This window comes from Rattus norvegicus, chromosome 19 (genome assembly GCF_021556685.1).
Source record: "Rattus norvegicus strain SHRSP/BbbUtx chromosome 19, alternate assembly SHRSP_T2T, whole genome shotgun sequence".
NCBI lineage: Eukaryota > Metazoa > Chordata > Mammalia > Rodentia > Muridae > Rattus > Rattus norvegicus.
Window position 1 is genome coordinate 38,572,323 of NC_141552.1, and position 27,024 is coordinate 38,599,346.

At 52.5% G+C, this 27,024-nt stretch overlaps 4 protein-coding genes and 1 long non-coding RNA gene across 30 annotated transcripts in view; 3 read left to right on the forward strand and 2 right to left on the reverse strand.

Annotated features, from left to right (window-relative positions):
• Nfix (nuclear factor I X) overlaps positions 1 to 3,916 on the forward strand; it is a 96,981-nt gene extending 93,065 nt beyond the window's left edge. For 16 of the 17 annotated variants that reach the window (XM_087595229.1, XM_087595233.1, XM_087595222.1 and 13 more), the window contains one exon: positions 1 to 3,916. Coding sequence is in view for 8 of the 17 variants with exons in the window: in XM_087595222.1 (XP_087451348.1) it covers positions 1 to 15 (15 nt within the window). In the remaining 9 variants the exon portion in view is untranslated. The other variant, NM_030866.1, reaches the window with a different exon arrangement.
• Positions 3,912 to 7,107, reverse strand: Lyl1 (LYL1, basic helix-loop-helix family member). Of its 2 annotated transcripts, XM_087594360.1 has the most exons (5): positions 6,865 to 7,107; positions 6,591 to 6,787; positions 5,621 to 5,976; positions 5,437 to 5,528; positions 3,912 to 4,733 (listed from the first exon to the last, which is right to left on the reverse strand). In XM_087594360.1, exons 3-5 carry the CDS (start codon positions 5,950 to 5,952, stop codon positions 4,321 to 4,323), a joined length of 837 nt encoding a protein of 278 aa, XP_087450486.1. In that variant the 5' UTR covers positions 5,953 to 5,976; positions 6,591 to 6,787; positions 6,865 to 7,107; the 3' UTR covers positions 3,912 to 4,320. The 2 variants fall into 2 exon arrangements, with proteins under 2 accessions (XP_087450486.1, NP_001007678.1); NM_001007677.1 differs by lacking the exon at positions 6,865 to 7,107 and having other exon boundaries at positions 3,917 to 4,733; positions 6,591 to 6,784.
• LOC147999395 (uncharacterized) lies at positions 7,045 to 9,535 on the forward strand. The gene is made up of 3 exons (XR_015644011.1): positions 7,045 to 7,120; positions 7,735 to 7,852; positions 8,229 to 9,535. It is a non-coding gene; the product is annotated as an uncharacterized LOC147999395 (long non-coding RNA).
• Positions 8,545 to 21,946, reverse strand: Trmt1 (tRNA methyltransferase 1). 4 transcript variants are annotated; one of them, XM_087593985.1, is made up of 18 exons: positions 21,903 to 21,946; positions 21,563 to 21,710; positions 18,077 to 18,277; positions 17,410 to 17,465; positions 17,043 to 17,179; positions 16,585 to 16,772; positions 13,348 to 13,463; positions 13,146 to 13,258; positions 11,383 to 11,531; positions 11,156 to 11,242; positions 11,014 to 11,083; positions 10,794 to 10,928; positions 10,622 to 10,707; positions 10,071 to 10,179; positions 9,895 to 9,971; positions 9,069 to 9,188; positions 8,860 to 8,989; positions 8,545 to 8,743 (listed from the first exon to the last, which is right to left on the reverse strand). In XM_087593985.1, exons 3-18 carry the CDS (start codon positions 18,256 to 18,258, stop codon positions 8,582 to 8,584), a joined length of 1,917 nt encoding a protein of 638 aa, XP_087450111.1. In that variant the 5' UTR covers positions 18,259 to 18,277; positions 21,563 to 21,710; positions 21,903 to 21,946; the 3' UTR covers positions 8,545 to 8,581.
• The window catches only part of Nacc1 (nucleus accumbens associated 1), an 18,020-nt gene continuing 11,402 nt past the window's right edge, over positions 20,407 to 27,024 (forward strand). For 2 of the 6 annotated variants that reach the window (XM_087593820.1, XM_087593823.1), the window contains exon 1: positions 20,653 to 20,752. Coding sequence is in view for 2 of the 6 variants with exons in the window: in XM_087593819.1 (XP_087449945.1) it covers positions 21,143 to 21,212 (70 nt within the window). In the remaining 4 variants the exon portion in view is untranslated. 6 annotated transcript variants of the gene reach the window in all.

Genomic DNA, 27,024 nt, shown 5'->3' on the forward strand with positions numbered 1-27,024 from the left:
TCCTGGTTCCTCTGATTAAGATCAACAAAGAAACAACAAAATTTTAAAAAAAAGAAAAAGAGGTTCCTCAGAAAGGGGGGAGAAGAAAATTTGAGACACGGAAATATCCCCCAGCCCAGCCCCACCGAAAAGCAAAACTTAGACGTCGTCAGCCACTCAGCCCTTCCCTCCTCCAGCCCGGGTACCCCTGCGTTCCAAAGCCGCCCAGTTCTGGGAGCCCTCGGAAGGGGTCTCAGCGGAGCTGTACACCAGCAGCCAAGCAGAAAGAAGCATGCTATTCGGACTCTGCTAAGCAGAGGACAAACAGAAAGAAAGGATGCAACAAGACTGCCTTCCTCCTACCCAGTCCGGCCTTCCCAGGAAGAAGCAGCCAGCTCGCTGGCCGGCCACCCCGGCAGTTCCTGGGGACCCCACCCTCCGCTGGACCTAAGCTTCCCTAGGAGCCCAGAGGAACAGCTCGTAAAGATAGTAGACATTCGAGCTCCCCTCCGGACTTCTCCTCCCTCTCCCTCTCGCCCTTCCTGGGAGCCTCTGCTCAGGCTTCTGGCCCCAGCAGCTCTGGATCAGGCGAGGGCGTTCCCGGGGTGGGTAAGGGATGCTCCTTAGAGCTAGCTGAATTCAGCCTGAGTCCAGAATGGAGGGTGTTCTGCCACCCCATTTTGAACCGCCCGGGCTGGACCCCCTCTGTACAGCACACAGGAAAGTCAGAATGCTCTGGACTGGACGCCCAGCCCGGCGCAGGCACCCTCTTCCACGCCCGCGGGCCGCAAGGGCTGCTGCCCTCTGCCACGCCCCTGGTGAAGGGAGTCGGCCCCAAGTCGCCCCGCACCCCAGCCCTGCATGCAGGTGCCCTCGCTCCGCCCCTCTGCCCTGCCCCTGCCCTTGCCGCACACAGCCCTCCAGGGGCCGGCTGAGAGTGGAGCAGAAAGGGCCCCGGAGCTGAGCGAGGAGGACAAGGCAGCCTCCACCTGCGCTAGGTAGGCGTCCTGCTCTCGAGACTTTGAGTTCCTGTGGAGGGTGGGGGGTGTCATCCTTTTAAAAGAGTGTTCTGGAGCTTTCTGGTCCCCTTCTCTTCCCACCACACCCCGTGGCCACTTCTCCCTAGATTTTAGCTGTAATGTCTTTCCTCTTTATTTAGGGGTGGGGCAGTCATTGTTTGGGTCTTTCGCTGTTGCAGTTGGGAACTTCTCCTCTGTTTGAGCAACTTGGGAACAATTTCGTAACACACCACAGGAAGCAGCTCTCCTCCCAGCCCCCTGCCCCCGTAAGGGATGGTGGAGGCTTGTCCAGAGGGTCTTGAGAAGCCCCCTGGGAGGGAGGGGAACGCGAGCACGCCAGCGCCCCTGCAGGGTGACTGGGCCCCTCTGGCTTGTCTTTCTGTGCCTTAGTCCTCCTTCCCTGCATCTCCCCTCCCAGACCCGTTCTCAAGGCCTTGCGCCTCTCTCCGGTATGAAAACACAAAGCACAGGTCAGGATCCTCCGAAAGTCAGTCCAACATTGCACCACGTGGGGTGGGTTGTGGGCTTTATTTATTGAGAATCTAGTTGGTGAGGCTGCGGCCCTGAGCAGGCGAATGGCCGCTAGCAGGGAGCTCGGGGCTGCGAGGCGGCTGTCCGGGCTCTCTGTGTGGAAGTTGAGCGAAGCCCTCCCCTGCGGCGTCGAGGGCCAGGCCGGGGTGGAGATCCCACGGGGAAGCCTCCCTGTGCGAGGGGAGGGAGCCCCAGGGTGGGGGGGCCGGGCGGGCCGGGCGTGACGCGCGGTCAAAGTGCAATGATTTTTCAGTTCGGTTGGCTAAACAGGGTCAGAGCTAAGAGCTAGCGAAAGAGGGTCCCTGCCCGGCCGCGTGCGCCTCTTCGGTCCGTCGAGGACAGTGGGGCAGTGGGCGCTGTGGGATTACGGGGGCGAGGTCAGAAGCTGCAGGCCAGCTGGGCCGGGGCCCAAGGTGCCCGGCGAGGTACCCTCGGGAGGACTGAGGTGGGGGTGGCGCTCCTTTCCCAAGTGGTGGTGTGAGGGGCAGGCAGGGACGATGAGGGCGACAGATGTGGGGACGTGTTTAGGAGAGGAAACAACCCACAAAAAAAATATAGGGGAAATTAACCTTTTTTTTTTTTTGTTTTGTTTTCATTGAACCAAGTGCAATGCATCAGAGAGTTTTTCCTATCTTTGTATGTTAAGAGATTAAGAAAAATTTCTATTTTTGTTGTAATGTCCTCGCGGCTCTGGGGACGCTAAAAGAACTGGGCCTGCTCTGCCCTTAGCGGGGATGAAAGCTGAGTGTTTTCCTTTTTCCTTTTTTTTTTTTTTTTTTACTTTTTGATAGTTTTCTGGTTTTTTTTTTGTTTGTTTGTTTGTTGGTTTGGTTGGTTGGGTTTTTGCCGTTTTCCTGCGTTGACGAGGATAATCTGGGGTTTTCATTTGTTTCGTCGTTCGGTTTCGGTGGGAGGGCTGAAGAAAACGTTCACAGTTTATATTTTAAAAACACCTCGACATTTAAAAAAACCAACACAAGATCAAAAGGAAAAGGACGAGAGAAAATTATTTTTAAGATAATTAAACATAAAAACCCTGGTGCTTATTACATTATAAAGTACGTTTTTAAAAAAAACCCACAAACTATTATACATACGTTTATGAATCAATTAAATACTCTGCACTTGTTAGGAACACGCATATCCCTTCTTTGTTGAGTTTAACGGAACGGGACAGCGGCGTGCGCCCCGCGGCTGGGCTGCTCTGGCCGCGGGTCTCCCCAGGCGCCCCCTCCCCCTTCCTCGCCCCCTCCCCCTCCGGGCACTGGGGCGCGGCGGGGGTCCCCGGCCCCCTCCCCAGCAGAGGTCAATGCCAACGAACAAACGTCCCTTTTCCCTCCCTCCCCACTCCGAGCGCCCTTCTTTGAGCCAGACGCCAACTTGACCCTCACCAGCATTAATCAGGAGCGCGCTCAGCAAGTTGGTAGTTTCCTCCCCGACCCCTTCCCGCGTAACACCACTCTTCCCCCTCCCTCCGGGAGGTTCGATGCTCCAGGACAGGTCCAGCCATGCTGACAGGTCGATTTGCCCAGGCCCGCGCCCGCACGCACGCACGCACACAGCCCGGCACACATCCCCACCCTACCCTGCAACCAGCCCTGTCGACTGCCTTACACACCCGCCCCCGCGCTGGCCGGCCGACCTAGTGCCTTGTTCTCACCCCCGTGCTGGCGGAGCGGACGCCGCGCTCTGGGTCCCAGAGGGGCCGGGTGGCTCAGACGACCCACCGTTTCCCCACCCCGACCGTGCTGAACGGACCCCCCCCACGAGAGAAAAATAAAGGAGCAATAAAGTTATGAGAACTTTGTCCCCCAATCGAGAGCCCTAGGGGCACCCTAGCCCCACCTCTGCTCCCCTCACCCCATCCACCCTCGGGGCGTCCCCCCCCCTGCGCAAGCCAGCTGGGGCCAGCCCCCGCTTTGGCCCCTCTTGGGAGATCCGTGCGCCCCACCAGCACCAGCATCGCGGACCGCAAAGGCCGCCCGTCCCGTCAAACAAGTTTCTTCTTAGGCTAAGAAACGCAGTATATACGAGTATCTCTATATATATAGTACTAATGGATTTGGTGTGCTTCCCCTTAGCGTCCCTTCCCTCTGCTCCTCTTTCAGCCTGGTCTCCCTTCTCTGCCCTCCAACCCCCTCCCCCGTCTCTGCACTGAGATACATAAGAAACAAGGGTAGTTTACTGTCTGTTTTGTTTTCTGGGTTTTCAGTGTCCTAGCGGAATGCAAGTAGGCAGCCAGCCCGTCTGTCCCCTCTCCGCCCGCCCCGCCCCACCCCACCCCCGTCACTGCGCTTCTGTTATACCATCTTTGCCTGACTCTTCGGCTTCTCCATTGAATGGCTAATGTGTATGTGAAATAAAGAAATAAAGAAAAACAAATGCAAGAGTGTCTGCGTCTTTCTTGCCGCGGTTAACAGGATCATGGATCAAGCACAACCAGTTGGGCTTCACGGGGTAGGTCCTGCACACACTTGGTAGGGTCTTCTCGCCTCCAGCAGGGGGCGCGGGTGAGGAGTGCGAAGGCTTCCAGACCCTTCCCTACCTCCCTCAGGACTTCTGGGATCCCATGGCTACTTGGCCTTGTTGATTCTCTGGTCTCGGCCCTGGCAAGAGGACACTGGCAAAGCCACTGCAAGTAGGCTGTGGGAAATTTTTCTTAAAAGTCTGGGGGGCCCCTGGCATCGCCCAGTCACCCTCCCAAAGCTACAGAAAGTTTCCTCATCTGGGCGATCTGAGACCCTTTTACAAGGAGTTCACTGAGCAGCAGCTGAGGCGCCGCTGCCTTGGGTCACCGCACCTCAGGACTCAGGGCCGTCTGCTCCATCTTGATGGGTCGCACTGACCCATTTGGGTCGCCATCGCAGTCCCCTGGAAGCACGGGCTGCGAGCGGGCAGCCTCTACTCTGTGTCCGGCCCCGCAGCGTGCGTTGCCCTCCACGCCCCGGTGCGCAGGTGGCTTGCGGGACCCGGGCGCGCTGGGGCCGGAGGCCAACACAGCCGCTTGGTCTCGCAGCAGCCGCACCAGGAAGCCGATGTACTTCATGGCCAGGCGCAGCACCTCGTTCTTGCTCAGCTTCCGGTCGGGCGGGTGGGTGGGCAGCAGCTTCCTGAGCTCCGCGAAGGCGCCGTTAACGTGCTGCTGCCGCCAGCGCTCGCGGCTGTTGGTGAACACTCGCCGAGCCACCTTCTGGGGTTGGTGCCCTGAGGACCCAAGGGATAGCGTCAGCATAGAGAACAGAGGGCGCTCATTGCTGTCCTCACTGAACACTACCAGCGCCCATTGGGATTTGAGCCTAGACTGTGGGCTGTGTAGACATCAGGATTGCTGAGCCTGATTATGCCTTGATGACAATGACACGATCCCTTAAGAAGTCTTCATTCTGAGCAAGTGTATTCCTGGGTTCTCAATGGTCCTGTTCTTGCCTGCTGTGGGCCTGTGGGTAACTGGTGGCCTATCTGATGGCTGTGGTTGTGTGGGATCATGCCATGTGGTTGTGGCTGTTGTGTGTGTGTGGCTGGGGTTCTGAGGTTGACTGTGGTCTCTAAACTCTGTGTGATCCTAATCCAAGGTTGTCTCTCATGACTGTTTTCAGGGGTTGGGAGTGTCTATCATCTTGTGGCTGCATATCCTATGGTGGCCATGTCTCTGGCTGTAATGCCTGACTTGTCAGGGACTCGTATAGCCCAGGCTGGCCTCTGAACTGGTTCTCCGGCCTCAGTCTGGATTACAAGGGTAAACCCCCAAGCTAGGCTCAGTACTGTGGTGAACTAGGCTCATGAACTATCACTTGTGTTGGGGGTATGTGTGTGCACCTTGAAAAATACCTCTCCCTGTGGCAGAGTACAGGCCAATCAGACATGAGCTGCAGGCACCCCACAAGTACACACACAGACATACACTCACCGTCAACCAAGTCCAGCTCTCCATGGCTTGGTCTGCGCTTCAGTCGGCTGTTAGGGAAGATGCTGAAGGGTCCTGCTGGCCCAATGTAGACACTGTAAGGGGTTGTGGGTCATGAGCACCTTGTAGGCAAAGACCCTTGACCCCCAAACCTAAGTACTGCCCATAGTCCTAGCAGTCCACTGACCTGTTGAGGAAGGGGTGAGGGTGGTAGTGCAGGGCCAAGGTGGGTGGAGCTGTACCCAAGGCAGCCAGCTGCAGCAAGGAAGGCCGAAAGGCACTGAGCTCTGTGGTGGGCATGGCTGCCCCTGTGGGCCTGGTGTGGCCCAGGTTTATCACTGGCACACCTGGAGGCAACCAGGGGTTGCACGTGTTTCTGTGGTCCACCTCCTCTGCAGGAAGGGGTCCAGGTGAAGCTGGCTTAGAGGGAGGAGCAGGTGCTGGGCTGGAGGTGCACACCATCTCTGTCTTCTCAGTCATGGCGGAACCCACCTCTGCCTGGGCCTGGGGTGGGCACATGGACTCCAAGGATAGAATGCTAACCTGTGGAAGGAAGGCCAAAGGTCATCTTTTCCCCCCACCTGTTTAACCTGAGCTTTTCAACAGAAGAGTACCTTGTAGAGAGAAGGGGATCGGGGGTTCAATAATCAAAGGTAGAAAAGTGGACCTAGAAAGTGCTAGGACATGAAAGGAAGGCCTCCTCCACATGAGGGGGTACGGGGTGTCTACCAGGTGCTAGGCAACGCTGACCCTGTGAGTTGTTTTTAATGGGGATCTTTCCCAGTCTCTGAGCTAGTTCCCATCTTTCAGAATCTCTCCTACCTGCAACTGGAAATAAGATCAGGGTCCCCTGACTAATCTAAGACCCCCTGAGGCCCCAAGATTCACCCTATGCCAACTCTCCGTGGCTGTTTCAGGGGCCTCTACCCTTGCTGAATGTTCCTCTTACTGGCAACCCCATCAGCACCCCACTTATTAACACATTTACTGGGCTCTAGGGCCTAGAGTATTCTCTCAGTCTCTGCCCTATTTACCTTAACCGGAGAAGCTCCTCTGCCCTCTCTTAGTGGGTCCCAGCTCTAATAAATGAATAAACGTACTAACAAACACTGAATACAGGCACAGACACTCCCTAACGTTCAAAGCGTCCTTCTTACCCTGTAGCAGTTCCCACAGCTTGGAGGTACTGGCTGTGTGGTCAGGTGTGTCAATCCAGGTCAGGAGGCAGTTTCCACTGTCCAATTCGGCCAGTGTGCCCCAGGTGGTCCCGTTGGGCCTCAGAGCTGGGCTGCGCCACCTCCCGGGCTCAGGAGGCCTGAGTAGCCTCGGAGGCGTCAGGCGTCGTGGTGGATACCTCCAAGAGAAAGTGAGCTGCTCCTGGACCGACCCGCCCTTTCCCCGCCCCCGACAGCTTGGCTTCCTCCCTCTTACCCCCTGGCGCAGAGGACAGAGGATGCTGGGCCTGTGCAGATAAGGGTCTGGCTGCCTGGCCGCAGCTGATAAGAAGCGGTGCTGACCCGGGAGGAAACCAGCGGGCAGGGATCACGGAGCGCGCACCTCCTGGTCCACCTCGGCCAGTCACCCTTGCTGCTCCCCCAGGCACTGGAAGACCCCAGCCCTCAAGAGCCCAGCGCCAAAAGGCATGCAAAGGGGGAAGGAGACAAGGCAGCCTCTGGTGTCCTCTGAGGTTGGTCTGGCTTTGAACCCCACCCCCATGCTGATGGGGTGGAAGGGGCCCCTTTCCGGTCCTCTGAGGCCGCATGACCCATGGGCCTCAGCCTAGTTCCTCTTTTTACAGATCCCCCTGTGGGCTGTACCCCTCCCCTACACACACACACACACACACACACACACACACACACACACACACACCCAGGAATAGGGCTCCGGAAGGAGACAATTCTGGTAATGTGGCCTTGTGTCCTGACACCTTGGTGCAGGTGCTCTGAACCTGCAGCACTTCTTTCCAGGCCCAGGAGGCTGAAATGCGTGTCAGAGCCCTCTAAGTTTCCCAGAAGCTGCTCCAAAGCTCCCCAAGAGGTGGTATCCCTCACTGGCAGGTATTCTGGAGTGAGCTTCTGAATTCTGGAAACCTAGGGACTGGAGAGGTGGCTCAGTGGTTAAGAGCACTTGCCCTTACAAAGGACTCGGGTTTTGTTACAAGTATCCACACGTGGCTCACAAAACTAGCCCCAGTACTAACTCTGAGGGCACCAGACAAGCACATGGTACAAGTGCATGCAGGGAAAAGTCATACAAAACAAAACAAAACAAAACAACCCAAACCCTTAAATGTTGCAGAAATGCTGGAACCCCGGCTGAAAGCTCCCAAAGGGGCCAGGCATGTTGGTAGAGGCCTTTGATCCCAGCCAGCAGTTGAGGCAGGTGGATCTCCAGTTCAAGGCTAACCTGGTCTATAGTGAGTTCTACTGGTCAGGGCTATGTAGAGACTCTGCTCCAAAGGGTGGAGGGGGCGGCGCTTCCAAGAGGAGCTAAACCCCAAGCACTACGGGAGGACTGTTCCCTGTATCTGACTAATTGTTGGCACACCCAGAGTGGCTCGGTGGCCATGCAGACTCAGCAAAGTGCTGAAGCTGAAGCCCCAGTTACCCACCCTACTGACTCCTTAGGCAGAGCTTGCTACAGCGGGCTTCCCTTTCTGGCTGGGGGTGAAGGGTGCATGTGCCAGGAGTCTGCCCCAGGACTCTCCCCTTAACGTTATTAATCCTATACTCTGGGAGGGGGGGAGCATCTCCTCACTGGGTGTCCCAGCGGCCGCCTGCCTGTATTCTCAGCGAGCGTACTCCTACTGTGGAGCAGGCAGGACAGGAAGCACCTGGTCTGGAGCGGATGCACAGAATGCCTGGTTCCGGTGTGGCTTCCGCCACCACACCAACTGCAGACAGCTGAGCCCAAGAAATCAGGCGGTAGGATGGAGACTGCAGGGGACTTGCGGGTGCTGGGGAGGCAGGGGAAATGCCTGGAGAGTTGGAAGAGGGGAGGTAGCCTGTTTGCAGCTGCCGCCCTGTGGCCACCTGACGAACTGCTCTCCTGAGCTGCCAGATCGGTTTCCAGGTCAGACAGACATAAAGACAGGCAGACAACCCCCACTCAAATGACAACCAGCAGGTTATAGCTCTTTATTGTCTCAGTCTACACCTGGCCCAGGAATGCTCCCATGAGCAGCCTCTGGTTCAGGGGAGAGCTTGGTGGTAGTCTCTGGACAGTCTGTGATGGGGATATCACCAGAGGCCACAGGAGCTGCAGGGCTGTGTGAATAGCAGCACTGGTCTCCTAGTTGACAGGTACCCTGGTGAGAGAACAGGGGTGTGAAACTCTAGGCTGTGAGCACAGGGCTGGGTTTCTTTCCTCAGTCCCTGGCCCCAGCAGTGCCCTGTGGCAGGGAGGGTGGAAGGCGAGAATCACCTCTTTGAATCGTTTGCAGGGGAATGTCTTGAGGCGAGCGGCGCGCTGGGCTGGGTCCTCAGCTGGCTCCTTCCGCTTATTCTGCAGCAGCCTCCGCCTCTCTGCCAGACCTTCACTCGCTGCCTTGCCCCTGTGCAGAGGGGGGCTGATACCCCACCTTTCTTTGCCCAGCCCTAGAAAACCCTCACTTCTACAACATTACCACTCACCCTGGCCGGGCACGGGGCCGGGGACCCCAGTTGGCTTCTGGATTGGCCTGGAAGCGCTTAAGTCCTCGCTGGCGGGAGCTGGGGTTGGCATCTTCCCGGATGTTGAAGTTGGCCTTCAGCCTGGACAAATGGGTGGAGGCTGGAGGCAGCGGCCATGCAGGCTGAACATAGAGAGCCCTAGAACCTGCCCACCCTGAGGCAGCACCACAGGTCTGCCAGGCCCAGAGCTCTTCCCTTTGTGCACTAACACCTAAGTTCCCGACACAGCGGCCTGGAGCTGCTCCAGTGGCGCTGCTCTTGCAGCCTGAGACAGACAAGCAAGCAGACAAATCACTAGGGCTAGGGGTGTGACTAGGGTGTGGCTCAGGTAGGAAGCTTGCCCAGCTTGTGAGGTTTTAAGTTCTAGCCCCAGAACTATAAAGAAATAAAATAATAAAACCATGCTGTTAGAACATGCCGCTCAATAATTGTTTTGGTAAAAGACATAGTTGGGTTGCAATGCTTGACAGAGTGGTCCAGTCCAGAAGGCTTCTCTGAGGTGACAGAGAAGGGCCCAGGCAAAGGGGCAAGGTGGAACAGCCTGTGTACTGAGCTCAGGCTGCTACTGAAGAGTGAGCCAGCCATGGAGGGTTCTGTACTCTAATCTGACCCAGATACTCATATGGATGTATGGCTAAACCACAGATGGTGCAAAAGGGTGGGGAAGGGCACAGGGTGAATCAAGGTGGAAGAGGTTCCGGATTTCCCAATAACAGCGTCTGACATCAGTGCACACGTTCCTGCTACACTTCTGAGGTAGCCTGTTCCCTTGCATATCTGTTCATACCTGGGCTCCACAGCAAGAATTCGGAATGCTGGACTGCTTTCAGATAGCCGCTCCCGTTTCACTGGACACTCCTTCTCCTGGGCACAGAGGTCAGGAGATGTTAAGGTCAAGGAGCACCCGAGCTGCCACCCTTTCCTGGCCCTCCTGCCTTGAACCAAGGGGTCGCCTGCTCTCACCCAACAACGCATGATGTCCCAGAGTGCTTCAGGGGAAGCATCTGTCTTCACTGCGTTCTTACAGGCATGAGAGAGAGAGACTCGGAAACCAGCATGAAGGAGAGCTGACCTGGGTGCACAGAGACCCCAAAAAGGAGGCTAGACCCCAAAGCATAGGCTGACCCAGGTGGGCACAAGCCAGGTCCTGTGGAATGGCATAATTGTTTTCTTCACAGCAACTCACGTTGCAGACTGTGACATCAAAACCACCTTCTGGAGGCTGGAGAGATAACTCGGTGGTTAAGACCACTTGCTGCTCTTGCAGAGGACTCTGGGTTTTGGAACCCAGCATCTACACCGCAGTTTACAATCCTGTTAACTCCAGTTCTGGGGAATCTGACACCTTCTGGCCTCTTCAGGTACTGCATGCAGACAGTACTTACACATGTGCAGGCAAAACACGTGCAGAAAAAATTAAAACACAAAGCACCTGCTGGTGGGACCATGACCTCTCCGCTCTGCCCTACGCACACAGCGGGCTGACAGCCCAAGCTGCCCCCAGGGGCTCTCACCGAAGCTGCAGCAGGCGGGGTGTGTTGCAGTGGACAGTGCTGCTCAGTTGGTCCAGTGTGTAGTAGAGAGGGACATCCGGAAGTTCCTGAGAGGTAAGGATGGAGTGGCATGGAGTGCTGGCACAAAGGCGGGTACACGGGGTCCCTCTCCCTGTGTAGGTCCAGCTCATACCTCAGTAACCACACTAAGGACACCTTGGATCCTTGTGGAAGTGTGGAAGCGGCCAGGATTAGTGGTCACTGCCTCAAGAACTTGGCCCACGAAGTCCAGGTCGTGGATGGGCTCTGCCCACATGGGGCCCCCCAGCTGGGGACACCAGGGGTACAGCTGAGCAAAGGCATGAATGTGTAAGCTCCAGGACCCTGGCCCACTGCCCCTGACCTGGGCCCACCTGGTGTCTCTGTCCACAGTGCTCACACTCAGGGGACACTGGAGGACCACAGGCTGCAGAGAACTTGACCCTGCAAGGAGAGGCAGTTGGAGGGATGGGGCCAAGGACATCCCTCATTATAACCCAAAATTCCCTTGCTCACCTGCCACCAGGGTCTCCAGATGCTTTGCCAAGGCGTTGCAGGTAAAAGGCTCCACAACCCACACACTGGAACACCAGGGCCTGCTTGCTGTAGGAGCCCAGGAAAGGCCATGAGTTCCTGATGTGATCACTACAACCCAACCATTCCCTAGACTGACTCAGTCCCTTTTCAGACACCAAGGTCCCCCTCCTCCATCACCTCATCAGGTTCCCTTCCTGCGGGCTTACCTGGCTGAGGACTTCACCTTGGCCTGGCCTGTGAAGACGCGGACAAAGACCCGGACGTAGAAGTCAGCACTGATACTGAGCAGTGGCACGATGTACCGCTGGTAGCAGTTGGCATGCAGGTCCAGGCTGTGCAGCACGATTCTCAGGGCCTGGCGGCAGGGATGGGCATTAGCGCCAGGAAGAACAAACTTGGAAATGCATCTTGGGCTTAGAACTGCCCTCCAAGCCAGATTTTCTGCCCCTCAGCTTCTCCATTCGCAGAACCATGTCAGTCATCCCTGTGGCTGGTAGCAGGCACTAAATGACCACAGCCTGCACAGGCGATTTAAACCTACCTCACAAGCTCAGTGTGCCTCTGGCATAAAAAAGCACTGCCCAGGCTCGAAAGATGACGGGACCTGAAGTACAAGGACAGGATCTACCTTTCTTTGACCATTCCTTCCTGCTTACCTTCCCATAGCAACCTTCCCAAGCACAGAGTAGGTGCCATGACCACACCTCTCACAGATACAAAACCAAGACCCAGAAAGGTGCTGTCAGAGTCACAGGCTAAGCTGGGATCAGTGCTCAGACCTGGACAAACAGTCCTTTAGGATTTCTTTTTTTGTCCCAACATTTGGGAGGTAGAGGTGGGAAGGGCCAGAGTTAAAGTTGAACTTGAGGTACATAGCAAGTTCGAGGCCGGCCAAGACTACAAGAAGGCCTGTCTCAAACCTTCAACACCAGGGCTTCTTGTACTGGGGATGTTGCTCGGTGGTAAAGCACCTTGCATGCACAATATCCATTCCCAGGTGTAATATGAAAACCTAGTTTTCTTCTGAGTGCTTTGTAATTCAGTGCATGAGAGGTCACACAGCAGATTCCTGCTTGGAATACTCTATATCCTCATTTTGGGGTAGCAAGATGGCTCAGTGGGTAAAGGCACCCACCAGTAAGACCGATCCTGGATCCAGATGGTGGGAGAAAAGAATGAACCCCAGGAAGCTGTCCTAACCTTACTACGGCACACGTGCTTCCCTAAAAAAGCACGCACACATACATATACATACATATTAAAGCTTTTTTTTGGAGACAGGGTTTCACTATGTACCTTTGGCTGTCCTGGAATAAGAGATCCACCTGACTCTGCCTCCCAAATGCTGGCATGCACCACCATACCAAGCAAAACTACTTTTTAAAATTAGGATACACTATATAGAATGCTAGAAAAAAAATTACCGCCCACTGAACAAGGATGTCAAAGATCAGTTTGCCAGTCACATCACAGCTTGGAATGGGCCATTTCTGGCCATCTGAGGGCACTGAGCAGGCCATCAGTACAGAAAGGTATGCTCGGGGCTGGAGAGATGGCTCAGTGGTTAAGAGCACTGACTACTCTTCTAAAGGTCCTGAGTTCAAATCCCAGCAACCACAGTCACAACCATCTGTAATGGGATCTGATGCCCTCTTCTGGTGTGTCTGAAAACATAAACATTTAAAAAAAGAAAAAGGGGGCTGGAGAGATGGCTCAGTGGTTAAGAGCACTGACTGCTCTTCCAGAGGACCAGAGTTCAATTCCCAGCAACCACATGGTGGCTCACAACCATCCGTAATGAGATCTGACGCCCTCTTCTGGTGTGCATGAAGACAGCTACAGTGTGCACATAAAATAAATAAACCTTTAAAAAAAAAAAGGAAAAAGAAAACAAGGTCTGCTCAAAGGCCAGGATAGGAACGCTCACAGCCTATTCCCCACCCCCAGGCCAGCTTGGGGGGAGTCTCACCATTTCATGGCACGCTCGGCTCTTGAGGGCCATGGCCCCATACTTGCTGTAGCACGTCTCTCCGCTGTTGCCTGCCAATACCGCCATGTCCGTGCAGGTAACACACAGAAGTCCTGTGGGGAAGGGCTGGGCAGTGATGACCCTCCAAACACCCCGCCCCAACACCTGATTGGGTGTTCCCGATGCTAAGGGCCAGCCTCACCTCCATCACTCACAGCCTGCACAGCTGCATCCAGGAAGGGGGCAGGGCTGCCATAAGGGTCCAGGTCAATGACATCAAAACGCTCAGATGCCTTTTGGTGTTGGTACATCAGCATCCTAGATGTGAGGGGTCCAAGTTCTCAGCCTCTTAAACTAAACCCCTGCTTCATTCCCTATGACACAGTCGTTTTTGCCCTTGAACTTGAAGCTAGCTAAGCCATTTGGCATTTTATTTTATAGTTTAGTCACACGGATGGAACCCTGAGTCTCATGCATGCTAGGCAAGTGTTTTACAAAGGACTCAGTCACCCCACCTATAACCCTGACAAACAACAGCCAAAATAATAGGACCATTCCCTCAGCCCTCGTAGCCATAAAGAAGCCAAGCAGCAGGGGCTTAGTGGTTAAGAGAAAATGCTTCTCTCACAAAAGACCCAAATATGTACTCAGCACCCATGCTGAGATGACTCAGCACCCATGCTGAGATGACTCAGCACCCACGTTGAGATGACTCAGCACTACTACCTAGGACATCCTCTTCTGACCTCTTCATGTGTTTGTGTTGTGTGCTGCCTCCCTTCCCCTCTTGTGCAGGTTTGCGCACACACATGAACACACAGGTAAGATGCATAATCAAAAATTTCAAACAGGGTTGATGGGATGGCTCAGTGGATAAAGGGACCTATCACTAGATTGGACAAAGTAAGTTTGCTCTCCAGGTCCCACAGTGGGAGGGAAACAATTCTCACCAGTTGCTCCTCTGCCTGCAGTAACACACACGACCCCCACCCCCACAGAGACAGCAACAGAAGGCCTACTGACTAGAACCAGGTTCAGTGACACATGCATCCGTGTACTCCAGGGGAGGCCAGGCCGACCAACAGCAGTCAGCTTCTCTCATCTGCTGACATTTAAAAAGTGACTTATTTATGTGTGCAGGTGCTTGACCTGCATATATGTCTGTGCGTTGGTGCATCGGGCCCCTCTGACCTCCTCAGACTCATGTGTTGTTCACACATACGGGCAAAATAGTCCCACCCATAATATAAATATTGGAAATTTAAAAATAAGACAAAGGGCAGGCACTTGGCAAAGGAGGTGGAGTAACAGAGTGGGAGCAGGTCCCAGAGAGGCCACCTGTGAGCAGTGTGAACTACAAGGCTACGATGTTAGAAAAGAAAGTGACTTTCTGGAGCCCGGTAGTGTAAAATTATAATCTCAAACTACGTCGAAGATTGAAGGAAACCATGAGTTCAAATTGGTCAGACCATGTGTCAAAACAAAGTCCGTATAGATCGATACATTCCTCATCATTAAACAGCACTGCTGTATAAAGTTTGGGCTATCCACTTCTGTTACTTAAGAAGGCTGCTACGGGCCTGTGTGGTAACTCACACCTTTAATCCCAGCACTGGGAAGGCAGAGGCGATTGGATCTCTAGGACTTCCAGACCATCAAGGGCCACAAGGTAAGACCCTGTCTCAAAAAAAATAAAAATTGAGAGCACCTGACTACTCTTCCAGAGGTCCTGAGTTCAATTCCCAGCAACCACATGGTGGCTCACAACCATCTGTAAAGAGATCCAATGCCCTCTTCTGGTGTATCTGAAGACAGCTACAGTGTGCTTATATATAATAAATGAATAAATCTTAAAAAAAAAATAAAAACAAAAAATAAAATAAAATAAAAATTGAAAAAACTGACGCTGGGCAGTGGTGGCACACGCCTTTACTCTCAGCACTAGAGGCAAGTGGTTTTGTGTGAATTCGAGGCCAGCCTATCTACAATCTAGTCCCAGGAGAGCGATAGCAGACAGAGCAAACCTGTCTCAAAAAAACCAGAAAAACAAACAAAAACTGGGAATCCTGTAATTAAGCCTAAAGTCCCAGCACAAAGGTGGAGGCTGGGATCAGTAGTTCAAGGTCACATCCATAGAGTTAAGGAAAGGCCAGCATGAAGTGCATGAGACTGCATCTTACAAAAAGGCAGGCTGTGTGTGCTGGGGATGCAGGTTCAGTTGGCAGAGGGCCTACCTCTAGGCTCCATCTGATCTCTAGTACTGAATAAACCAGGCATGGTAACACATGTCAGGTAAAGACTTAAGTGTCAGAAATGTTCGTGGTCACAACCAGGTGTGCTAATAACCCAGCACTTGGGAGGCAAATCACAGAGAGTTTCAGGCCAACCAGGGCTACATATTTAATCCCTGGACCCACATGTGAAAGGACAGAAGTGACTCCTATAAATTGTCCTCTCAATACACGCACGCACGCATGCATGCACGGGAGTATGACATAATTTAATTGGCTCACCAGCTAAGAGCACGAGCTGCTCTTGTAAGGGGTCTGAGTTCATGGGGTCCACATTTCACCCACATGACTCGCAACTAACTGTAATGCCCTTTTCAGGGTGTCTGACACCTTCTTCTGGCCTGGAAGGGCACCAGCACACATGTGTAGGCTAAACGCTCATACACATAAAAATCTATTTTTCTTAAAGATTTATTTTACGTATATGAGTACGCTATAGCTGTCTTCAGACACACTAGAAGAGGGCATTGGATCCTATGACAGTGAGCCACCAAGTGATTGCTGGGAATTGAACTCAGAACTGAGCAGTCAGTGCTCTTAACTGCTGAGCCATCTCTCCAGATCCCTAAAAATCTATTTTTAAATGTTAAACAAAAATTTAGGGGGTTTGGGATTTAGCTCAGTGGTAGAGCGCTTGCCTAGCAACCGCAAGGCCCTGGGTTCAGTCCCCAGATCCGAAAAAGAAAAAAGAAAAAAAAAAAAATTCGGGGTCACCTTCAGTCACAAAGTTCTAGACTATTCTCGGCTACACGATGCTCTCAAAAGATTATCCAGATGGCTTGGTGGATGAAAGTGCCTTCAACACAAGCCTGAAGACCTACTGATGGTCTCTCGAGCAGATAAATAAAATTAGACAAAATAAAAATTAGAAAAACAGAACTGTATAACCCCTATAAAATCACTATTCTTTCACAAACAAGGAAATTAAGAGTTCAATGGCCTAACCTAAGGTCATACTTGGAGACTAAACAGGGCTAGGATTAGTCCCCAGGGAGCCTCACTCCAAGTTGTCCATTGAAGTCCCTAGGCAGGCCTGCCTAAAACCTACTTGGAGCTAGAGATGTGGCTTGGCCATTGCTTAGCATGCACAAAGGCCTGTGTTCCATCTCCAGTACCACCCCACCAGTGACAATGGCCAATGAACCTACCGGGCATCTGCCTGGTTGGGCTGTACAAGATGTGCCACACCATTGAGCTCCACATTTCTGTGCATAAGCTCTACGGCCCGGGCAGAGGCATCATTGGCAACCACAGACTGGAGGCCAGGAACCTCTAGGGCAAATCGGATAGAGCGCAGACCGGAAGCTGCCAGGCCTTCCAGCACTCGTAGACCTTCCTTTGGGAAGTAAGCAAAGACGTGCCTTAGTTCTTTATGCTTAAAATTGTAAATGACTCATTTACAGTTGAGTCAGTTCTCTCCTTCCACCATGGATTCTGGGGATCAAACTCTGGTCCTTAAGAGTTTTGTGGCATGTGCTTTGACTGATGTCCAGGTCTCTATATTTTTCTGGGCTTTTGTGGATCTCCCACAAACACCTTCTAGAGCCCCCCAGCTTCTTCCTCTCACCCAGACCCACAAGTGGCCACCTCTTTCTGAGGCCCCTACCTGACAGATCTCACCCACTGCAGCTGTCCGAGGCTGGTCTCCTGGGGCCAGGTTTTCATTCTGTCCAGCTGTTTCCTCCTCTTGATCAGACAAGTCCACAGCTATTTTCTGCAAGTCCTTCTCTCCTGGGACCTTGACTGTACTCACCCAGGCAAAAACCAGAGACTATCAATGCTCCTTTTAAGAAACTTCACCATAACTTTCAAAATGGTCAAAATCCTGGTGATTCATGCAGGGAAGTCTTTCCTGAACCCCCAGGAGAAAGGCAGAAGGAGCAAAGCGCCTAGAGTATTCAGGAGCCTAATGAGGCATGGGTAAAGGGGGGAGTGAATTTTATATGTGCCCCTAGGCCTGAACCTCCACTCACTCTGGATTCCCTTGGCCCCAAGATGAATTCGAGCAAATTCTGTGATCACAGCACACCTGGAGGAGGGGATGGTAGGGGGATGGTCAGCTTGTAAACTCTCTTATGCCAGCTCCTTAGCTGTGGCCTAGGTCTTCAGTCCTCTCTTTGGCAGTGGAAAGGTTATTGTCGTTCCCTAGTCCCTTCCCTACTGCCCCAAGTTCTAATAAAGAGAAATCCCACCTCAAAGATTAAGATGCTAACTGCTCTCTCTTTAGTTAAACCCAGAAAACCTGAAGGTGACCTTTGCAAAGTTCCCCCTCAGCCCCTCAATTCAAAGTATGTAAACTGATGTGAAATTTGACTTGTAGAAGACTAACAAGTCTGTGTGACTACAATTACAGTAATCAACTCTGGGAAGTCAAAGTCCAAGACCACATTGTAAAGAGAAAAGGGGAGTCACCTCCTTGAACACCAGAGGACCCTAAAAGGAATGCATAGTCCTGACCCTTACTATAAAAATCTGATGCGTGGTTCATCTTTCAAGATGCAGGCCTTTGATTAACGCTGACTCCTCCCTACCAACTTTTCTCTTCTTTCGAGTGCCCGGTCCCGGACTAATAGTCTCGTACTATCCTCTACCTAATTGACCCACTCCCCTTGGCCTAGTTGACCCGCGACCCTTGCTCACGTTAGGTCCCGGTTGAACTCCTGCACCGGGTTGTAGAAAACCTCGTTGGCACTGGGGAAGGAGATTCTGGCGGCGCCCTCGGTGACAGTCGCGACCGGGGCCGCGGGTGGGCGCTCTTCACAGGACCGTGTGCCGTTCTCCATCGTTGGTGGTGAGGGAGGCTCCTGGGCCTTCCGTTCCATGAACTGAGCTCTACAGAGGCTGCGGGCCGGACGGAGAGGGCGGCTTAGCCACAGGATCGTCCTCGCGAGGGACATCCGCGGGCGCCTCAACCCGCCTACCGTTTTCGAGAGAAGGGGAAGGGCATAGGGAGATCAGAGGGCTGTATTTTTGGGCGGCGGTGACCTGCATATCTATAAAATAGAAACTTAAATCCAGTGGCCTCGATAACACCCTGCGTTTCCGAGGGCACTAGACCCTAAGGCCCGCGGCGCAGATTTCCCAACACACACAGACACACATACACACACACACACACACACACACACACAGACACACACACACACAGACACACACACACACACGGCCCGCGGTGCAGATTTCCCAACACGCACACACACCCGGACAAGCTTCTGCCTTCGGCTCACAGGATCCAAGGAGTCGCGGTGCACGCCTCTCGCATTAGGGCCTGGGAGCCGCCATGTCGGCAAAGAGGGCGGGCCGGTCACGTGACAATAGCTGACCAATTAGAGACGCAACCTACAGTGGGCGACCAAGAACAAGATTCTTCTAGGAAAGGAAGCGCGGAGGTTACGCTATACAAGTAGTTTCCAATTATACAACCTTTCTATAAGGGAGTTTCATTAGTTTAGTTCAGGGCAAAAAACGGAGAAACTTGGCACCTTTAGGTGTCTCCTGTGTGCACCTTGTAGGTTATCTCAGGCTCTAGAATAGTATTCGCTGGCTTTCAATCTCAGTCCCATCACGTACTCTGGGCAAGTTACTTAAAATGTAAGGCTCTTTATTCCCTTATCTGTTAAATAGGGGTTTTATTTATTTATTTATTTATTTGGTGTATGTGAGTACACTGTTTTGGATACACCAGAAGAGGGCATCAGATCCCATTACAGATGGTTGTGAGCCACAATGTGGTTGCTGGGATTTGAACTCAGGACCTCTGGAAGAGCAGTTAGTGCTGTTAACCTCTGAGCCATCTCTCTAGCCCTAAATAGGAGTCTTAACTGTCAAAAGCAAAGATTAAATAACAGAATGCCTGGGAAGTGTGCAGAGAAGCCACTCAGACAGTAAACCTAATGAGCGTTGGCCTACTACATGCAAGAAGGAAAATGTGAGGATCTGGGATGTGTGCTTTACCTGGGATCTTAGCTTGCCTTGCTATGTGTTATCTCTTAGTTGGGGGTAGAGGGCACTCAATCCAGGTTGTCCTGGAGCTATATAGCCCAGGGCGGAATCGAACTCTCGGGAGTTTCCAGCCTCAGTCTCCTAGATGGTGAGATATTTCAGGCATTTCTACCAGGCACAATCGTACTTGTTTTGTTCTAAATTTATTTTACTCTTTTTTTTTTAAGATTTATTCATTTATTATATATAAGTACACTGTAGCTGTCTTCAGATACACCAGAAGAGGGCATCAGATCTCATTACAGATGGTTGTGAGCCACCATGTGGTTGCTGGGAATTGAACTCAGGACCTCTGGAAGAGCAGTCAGTGCTCTTAACCGCTGAGCCATCTCTCCAGCCCAATTTATTTTACTCTTATTTCGATGTGCACGTGTGTGTACTTCCCCAAAGAGCAAAAAGGTGACGGATCCTCTACAACTGTGAACCACCTGATATGAATGCTGGAACCTGAACGCGCTATTCTACAAGAGCAATCAATACACACTCTTAACCCAGTCCACACGCACTCTGTTCTTGACTCTGCTAACCCATCCAAAAACTAGTCAGACCTAACAGTTATAAGACGTGTAATTATCCAAGTTAGTGCAAAATGCTAACAGAACTTGACATCGCGTAAGCACCCTAAGTCTTCGCTTTATTGACCTCTTGAGCATAAATTTAAATCTTCGCGTTCATTTTCCTGTGATCTTAATCGAATTTCCTCAGCTCACTCCTTGAAACCTCATTTCCACAAAGAGCCTAAACTGGCTGGAACAACAGTCGTCGTTCTCATTTTACAAGAAGCTGAAGTTCGAAAATATAGAGCAACCGGTCCCACAGTCACTCAATTAGACCACCTACAGAACTGAGACCCCTGAGGAAGAAGCCGGTGAAAACTAAAGTGCTCGAAGCGCAGCTAAGCTTGCCTAAGGGGCGGGGCCGAGGCCGTTTCCTCCCTGCCGGCAGCGCCGTGCGCTTCCTCGGCGCTCGGCTGGGGCGGCCTGGCCCACAATGAATGGCCGCCGCGGCTACCACTGCTGCTGAGGCGGAGGCCGCGGAGGCCGCAGAGGCGGAGGCCGAGGCCGAGGCGCAGGGGGGCGCGCCCCGGGCCCAGGCCCGGCCCCAGCTGCCGCTGCGGAGCCCGCCGGGAGGCCCCGGAGCGCGGCCACAGCGCAGGTGAGATGGCCCGCCCCAGGCCCAATTCCGGCCTCCTCCCGCCGGGGCGGCCCGAGGACATCCGAGGTTCCGGCCGAGGGCCGAGAGGGGAGGCCTCGGGGCGCCCTGCTGGGAACGAGAAGCCGAGCCCGCGGCGCTGACAGAGGCGGGAGAGCGAGGGTGAGATGGTCAGATATCTGCTGGCGGCCTACAGCGTCCAGCCCCGGGCCGGGCTCGCGGGACTTGAAGGCCGCCCGAGGGAGGCGCGGGTCGCGGGATCCTTGAAGTCGCAGGGCCGGAGGGGGTAATTGTGTGGAGGCGGCAGACGAGGCCAGAGGGGGGAGGGGAGGCCTCTGGCCGGCCTAGGCGTGAGGGGGAGGGCTGGGCCGCTCGAGGGAAAAGGCCTGGAGGGGAGCGGGAGGGCTGGTGCTTGCAGGTAGGGAGCGCTGGGGAGGGGGTGGGCGGGTCAGATTACAGGCCTTGGGGGGCGGTGAGGAAAAGCCCGGGAAGTGAGATTTGGTGGGGGTGGGCGGAGCTTGCTCGAGTGGGGGCGGGTTGGAGAGTCTTGGGATGTTTGCAGGGGGTCGCACGAGGTCAGAGACCATAGATGTGGGGGTGAACTACAACCGGAGGGCACCAGGTAAGGCTGGGCACTACGATAGGAGTGTTGGGAGTTTGGTGGCGGCACAGGGCCTATGGGCTAGGATGTGGGGGCAGGTTAGGAAAACCTAGCGTGAGCTAAGGGATCTGCCCCCCACACCTCCATGTGTTTGCTTAGGGTGTCAGAACTAGGGGGTTTCCTCTTTCCCACGCCTCTTCTCTGAAACCTTGGCCAACTGCTAGCAAGGACAGGCCAGCGGGTAGGTGGGAGTTAGCGTGGGCTGCACCGGATACCTAGTTCAAACAGCTTGTTTTCTGTGTGGATGGCCCCTGCTCACCCCACTCCCCTACCCCACCCACCCAGCATGGAGGCAGCCCAGCAGAGATTACCTGAGTATTTTAGAGTCCTGAATTCGCTCTCTGCCTTCTGGCGCCGGAACCTGGGGGCTCAAGTCTAGAAGATGAGACCTCACAGCTTTGCTATTCGCCCTAGCTCTCCAGGGCCAACCTGCTGCTTGGGCCTGAATTCTGTCTCCTCCTGGGAGATAAAAATTGGGATGGTGAGTGCCTGAAGCTCTGTTGTGTCTTTGAGACAAAACAGGTACCCACACATCCTGACTTATGCCTTGGGGTCTCCTGATCCCAGGGCTGACCCTCCCTCCTTGATGCTCCTTCTAGGTCAGGTTGTGTGCTAAGCCTGTAGCCAGTAAGCCCATTGATTGCTCCCCACCGCTGGGTCTTTGGCTTTCTCTTCAGAGAAAGAAGCTGGGGTTTGGGGCGGGGCTTGTCTCTGGTCATGTGACTAGATTGTGGCCTATGCCTAGTAAATCAAGTTCACCCTCCTTGGGCATCAGCGGAGAAATTCCTGCAGTTCCGATTCCTTGTTGGGCTCTTCTTGGACCTGTTGTTCCTGGGCTCCCTGGACTGACTCAAGTCAATCCCTCTGCAGGAGTTCCCCTGGAGTTCCAAGGAACAGTGTGGGCTTTTTCATCCTGGGCCTGCTCATACCTTCTCTTCCATTCTGCATTTGGGAGCAAGGGGCATGGTGGGGCATGGAAGTGTTGTCCTGCTACAGGAAGTGGTTATAAAAGTGTTAGTGGTTTGGGAGTGAGCTTTTGCTTCGCCTGGGCTTTGTTCTTACTTTGGTTTCTTAGCACACTACTCCAGCTCTGGACTAATTGCAATGTTAACTGTGTGTGTGAGTGTGTGTGTGTGTGTGTGTGTGTGTGTGTGTGTGTGTGAGAGAAGGGTAAGGTTTTCGTCTTAGTATTTGTTTTTTGGTTGCTGATGTTAGTCTAGCTCAGGCTGACCTTGAACTTACTGTGGCCTAAGCTAGTCTTGAACTATGGCATTTTCGTCCTTCATCCCAATGCAGGGATTATACAGAAATGAGGCACCACACTTTGATTGGACATCCTCAGTGCCAGAGTCAGCTGCAAACCTCTGGGTGGCTGGTATTAGGCAGTTCTGGGTTTAATGATGACTTTCTTGGGTTTCCCTTTTCCCTTGTATCCTTGGAGTTTCTAGAACACTACCAGCTGCCTGGGCTGTGCCCCCTATCCTGGTCTTTTGATGGGGGAGGGGCTGAGGACTGGTCCAGCATCCTGTGTTAGAGAACTTGGTACTTTCAGATTGTTCTCTCCACTCCTGCCCATCAGGAGCTGTCTCTGTCAGTTGGACTGATTCCACCTCAATCTTTATAATTGCCTTACTCTCACCACTGGCTGCTGCTGCTGCAACTTTGTGCTTTTGCTGTCGATGCATGGAGACTGATCCCTGCATGTGAACCAAGGGTTGCTGCTGGTGTGTCATAAACTGGCTGCTCCCAGGCCTTAGCTGAGTGGAGTATCCAGGACAGATGGTGTCAACTAGTTACAGCTGGAATGCAAAACTGGTAGGAGTTGGCCCTGAAGTATGAGGGCAGAAATGGTCAGGTGGCACCTCCACCTCAGCTAGAACAGAAGATGCACTCACTGGTCCTATTTGCTTTCATTGAGCACCTGAGGCAAACCCAGCCTCAGGCTAAAGTGGTCAGTTTGCTTCCGGTGCTTTGTGCCCACTCCCTTGCTGGGAACTGAAGCAGCAGTAGCTGAGTAACATTCAGCAGACTCTGCAGTTTCTGTTCAGATGGCGACCAAACTTAAACAAAGAAATGGTCCCCAGAGGTACAGAGAATCTAGCTGCTCTGTTAATGAAGATGGTATAGCAGGATGAGATAGTCAGTGGTGTGGGGGCAGGGAGGGTTCCATTGGGTAGACAGAGACTAGCCATGATCTGAATAATTAGTTGGGGGGTGCGCGTGTTCTGGCTGAGAACAACACATTCAGAGCTTTTATTGAGTGTGTGCCAGGCTCCTGCTGAGTTACCAAAAACTATTTGTCTTTGTGAGAGAAGAGTGAGGGATGACTCTGGTGTGGAGCAGAGGTCTTTCATGCTGTCCATAAGAAAGAACACAGTCAGAAGAGGTCTCAGGGGTCTCCCTAGCATCCCCAGGCAAAGTTCAGATCCCTTAACTTAAATCCAGAATCACTCTTCTTTTTTGTTTTGTTTTTTTCTCAGACAGGGTTTCTCTGTGTAGCCCTGACTGTCCTAGAACTCCCTCTGTAGACCAGGCTGGCCTTGAACTCAAGAGATCCACTTGTCTCTGCCTTCCAAGTTCTAGAATTAAAGGCATGCACCATCATCAACCAGCTCAGAGTGTCTTTTTTTTTTTTTTCCATTTATTATATATACACCAGAAGAGGACATCAGATTCCATTACAGATGGTTGTGAGCCACCATGTGGTTGCTGGGATTTGAACTCAGAACCTCTGGAAGAGCAGCCAGTGCTCTTAACCACTGAGCCATCTCTCCAGCCCCTCAGAGTATCTTAAAGTCTGTCCTCCAAAACCCACCTCAGGTTCATGGGGTTCTTCAGCCTGCATTTGGTCTGCACAGGGTCCATCAGAAGGCTGGCCAATGAGCTCTGAACCTCGGGTTCATGGCCAGAGCTTGGGATGCAGCCCCTGACTGCCCAGCTACATACCTGAGCTGAGCTTGAGGCAGTGCTTGGGCAGTGTGTCCCCTTCCTGGATATTCCCTTCCTCCATACTCAGGCTCCCACCCCAGGATCACTTGGAACTCTCTGTGTCTGAGCTCATTCAAACCCATGACTGACTGACCAGCCTTACATGGTCATCACCATCTGACACTTAATAGAACTGAAGCAGTCTTTCAGCATAACCCTCTTTGAAGTCTGCAGTAAGTGACCTGTTTGCTGGTGATGTCTTCCCAGGAGTGCATTGGCCCTTCTATGGGTGGGTAGGGCTGGGAGAGAGAAGCAGGCAGATGAGAAGTAACATATCACAGGTTGTACTTCAAAGATGCTTGCCCTCTATTTGCTCTCCTCTGTGCACCCTCAGCAGGGGTGTAAAAGTTAGAACTTGGGGGACCTTGGTGTTCTCTGAGTAGAGCAGAAGAGTTTAAGGTGAGTGACCATTATGATGGGACAGAATCAGGTGCCCCAGGACGCTGGCTAGAGCTCTTACTCCCCAGTTTGCCTGTCTGATAAGGACATACCTGACCTGCAGTTTGTCGGGTGGGGGGTAGAGGCTTCCAGGTAGCTAGGATTGCTCATTAGCCCGAGACAGTTATCTAGGGTAGCTTCCCACCGACAAGGGTTGAGCTGGTATCGAGGCAGTGAGTCCAAAGCAATAGAGTGAGACCCTGTCAACAGCAAAAGAAGGGCCTGGTATGTAAATGACATTGGTACTGTGTTCTGATACTTGGTATCTGGTTTGGGGGGGATTATGGAAGAATCCTGCCAACTATGTGATGAAGCTGGGTTGTGAAGGCACTGAGGAGCTCTTAGGGTCGATTGCCAGACAGGTAATCCCTGTAACAGTACAGGTTCCAGGATAGAGTGAAAGGCATAAGGTGATATAGACAGGAAGGTGCCCGAGTGACAGGACCAGTGATAGCTAGTGGTGGTGGATGTCAGCCAAGAACTGAGGTTGCTGTGTCGGCCCTTCTTTTTTCCCTTAAAATATTTATGTATTTATTGGGAGGGTGACTTGTGAGGGTTGGTTATCTCCGCCCTGTGGGTTCTGGGGATCACAGTCAGGTTGCTAGGCTTAGCAGCAAGTGTCTTTACCCATTAAGCCATGTCACCAAGCTGTATGTTAATCTGTTTTCTAGCCCGATGTCGGGCCATTGATATTCTGCATCACCAGTGGCAAGTCTTTTTGGGGATGCAGAAAGACCTCTAGTTCTAGGTTCCACATCTCCATACTTCACCATAAATTAAAACTGTTGAGAAACATGTGTTGAACATGGACACACTTGGCTTACTTTTTGTGGTTTTAGGGATTGAATCCAGAGCCTGTACCTGCTGGGCACACCCCCTGTCCTGAACAGACTTTTGTTTCTTTCCCTTGTCCCCTAAAAAACAGTGTTATGGCTCCTGGTTTTGAGACAAGATCTTGTTTCACTTACGTAGTCCAGACCAACCTTGAACTAATCATTCTCCTGCCTTGGCCTCCCAAATGCTGGAATTAGGAGGGTATATAACTAGCTTCTTTGATTTATGTATTGACTTTTTATATTTTAATTTATTTGGCAGGACATGGAGATCAATCACAGGACAACTTAGGGGAGTCAGTTCTCTCCACCGTTAGAGCTCTAGGGATCAGACTCAGGACACTAGCTGTGGAGGCAAGCTTTACCCACTGAATCATCTTGGCCCTGAGAGCCCTTATGTAGCATTAATACTGGATTTGGTAGTAGACATCAGCTAGAGGTAATTTGTGGTCTGGAGACACTAGAGTTATGATCAATGGAAGAGCACTAGGCTGGTATGGAAAGACCCTAGGTTCTATCCCTGCAGCAAAAACATGGGAAAAAACTTACCAGAGGCTATGTTCACATTCTATGTATTGGGATGTCAATTTATATAAGGGACTGGAGCTCTTTATATTAAGAAACATGGGGGGCTGGGGATTTAGCTCAGTGGTAGAGCGCTTACCTAGGAAGCGCAAGGCCCTGGGTTCGGTCCCCAGCTCCGAAAAAAAGAACCAAAAAAAAAAAAAAAAAAAAAAGAAACATGGGTTCTCCAGACAGGTCTGTTTCATTGTTTAAGTTTGTCTTTTCATAGTCTTGCTTTGTAACCTTGAACTCCTAGCTCAAGTGGTTCTGCCTCAGCCTCCAGGTAGCTAGGAGCTCTGTTTTTTTTTTTTTTTTTTTTTTTTTGGAGCTGGGGACCGAACCCAGGGCCTTGCGCTTCCTAGGTAAGCGCTCTACCACTGAGCTAAATCCCCAGCCCCTGAGCTCTGTTTTCTTATTGGTAGAATATGGGAGAAACAGTCTTTTCTGACCTGCAGGGGCTCTCAGCCAGGTTTCAGGGCCAGGCTGCATTCCTGTATGTACGAAGACTGTGTCTCGAAACAAGTAGGAGTTGTTGCATTGTCCTGTTAAGGAGGTCATGTGTCCCTTTGGTGATACCATGGTCCTGCGTCATATCATCTCCAGTGCCCCATCCACAGTGGAACTTATCCTCCCTCAGCCATGGTATGCCATTGTTACCTCAGGGACTGCATTTGATCTGTGTTCTCTCTGTTCCCTTTTGGGTCTGAAAGCACTCATAGAGTGGACCGTGACTTGGAAGAATCAGCTTATGAACAGACTTGGTGGCATTACCCAGACCAGGGCTCCATGAAAACAGAATGGCTGCTGGGCTCAGTACGGATCTAAAAGTTCCGTTAGGCAGAAGCTAGAGTGTGGGGGCCACTTGGAACAAGTAGGAAGAGGTGGCAGACGGGTGCCGGTTCCCAGAGCTGTTCGTGGAGGGAGGAGGTGAAGGAGTATGGGCAGGAGAA

Bases quoted from the DNA above. Each gene is read 5' to 3' on its own strand.
- Lyl1 (XM_087594360.1), bottom strand. From the start codon at position 5,952: ATGTGCCCACCCCAGGCCCAGGCAGAGGTGGGTTCCGCCATGACTGAG. The intron at 5,529-5,620 runs GTCAGTGGACTG...AACCCCTTACAG, and splicing joins CCTCACCCCTTCCTCAACAG to TGTCTACATTGGGCCAGCAG. The intron at 4,734-5,436 runs GTGAGTGTATGT...TTGGGTCCTCAG, and splicing joins AGAGCTGGACTTGGTTGACG to GGCACCAACCCCAGAAGGTG.
- Trmt1 (XM_087593985.1), bottom strand. From the start codon at position 18,258: ATGGAACGGAAGGCCCAGGAGCCTCCCTCACCACCAACGATGGAGAAC. The intron at 13,464-16,584 runs GTAGGTTCATTG...CCTCACATCTAG, and splicing joins CCCAACCAGGCAGATGCCCG to GATGCTGATGTACCAACACC. The intron at 10,929-11,013 runs GTGGGCCCAGGT...TGGTGTCCCCAG, and splicing joins ACTGTGGACAGAGACACCAG to CTGGGGGGCCCCATGTGGGC.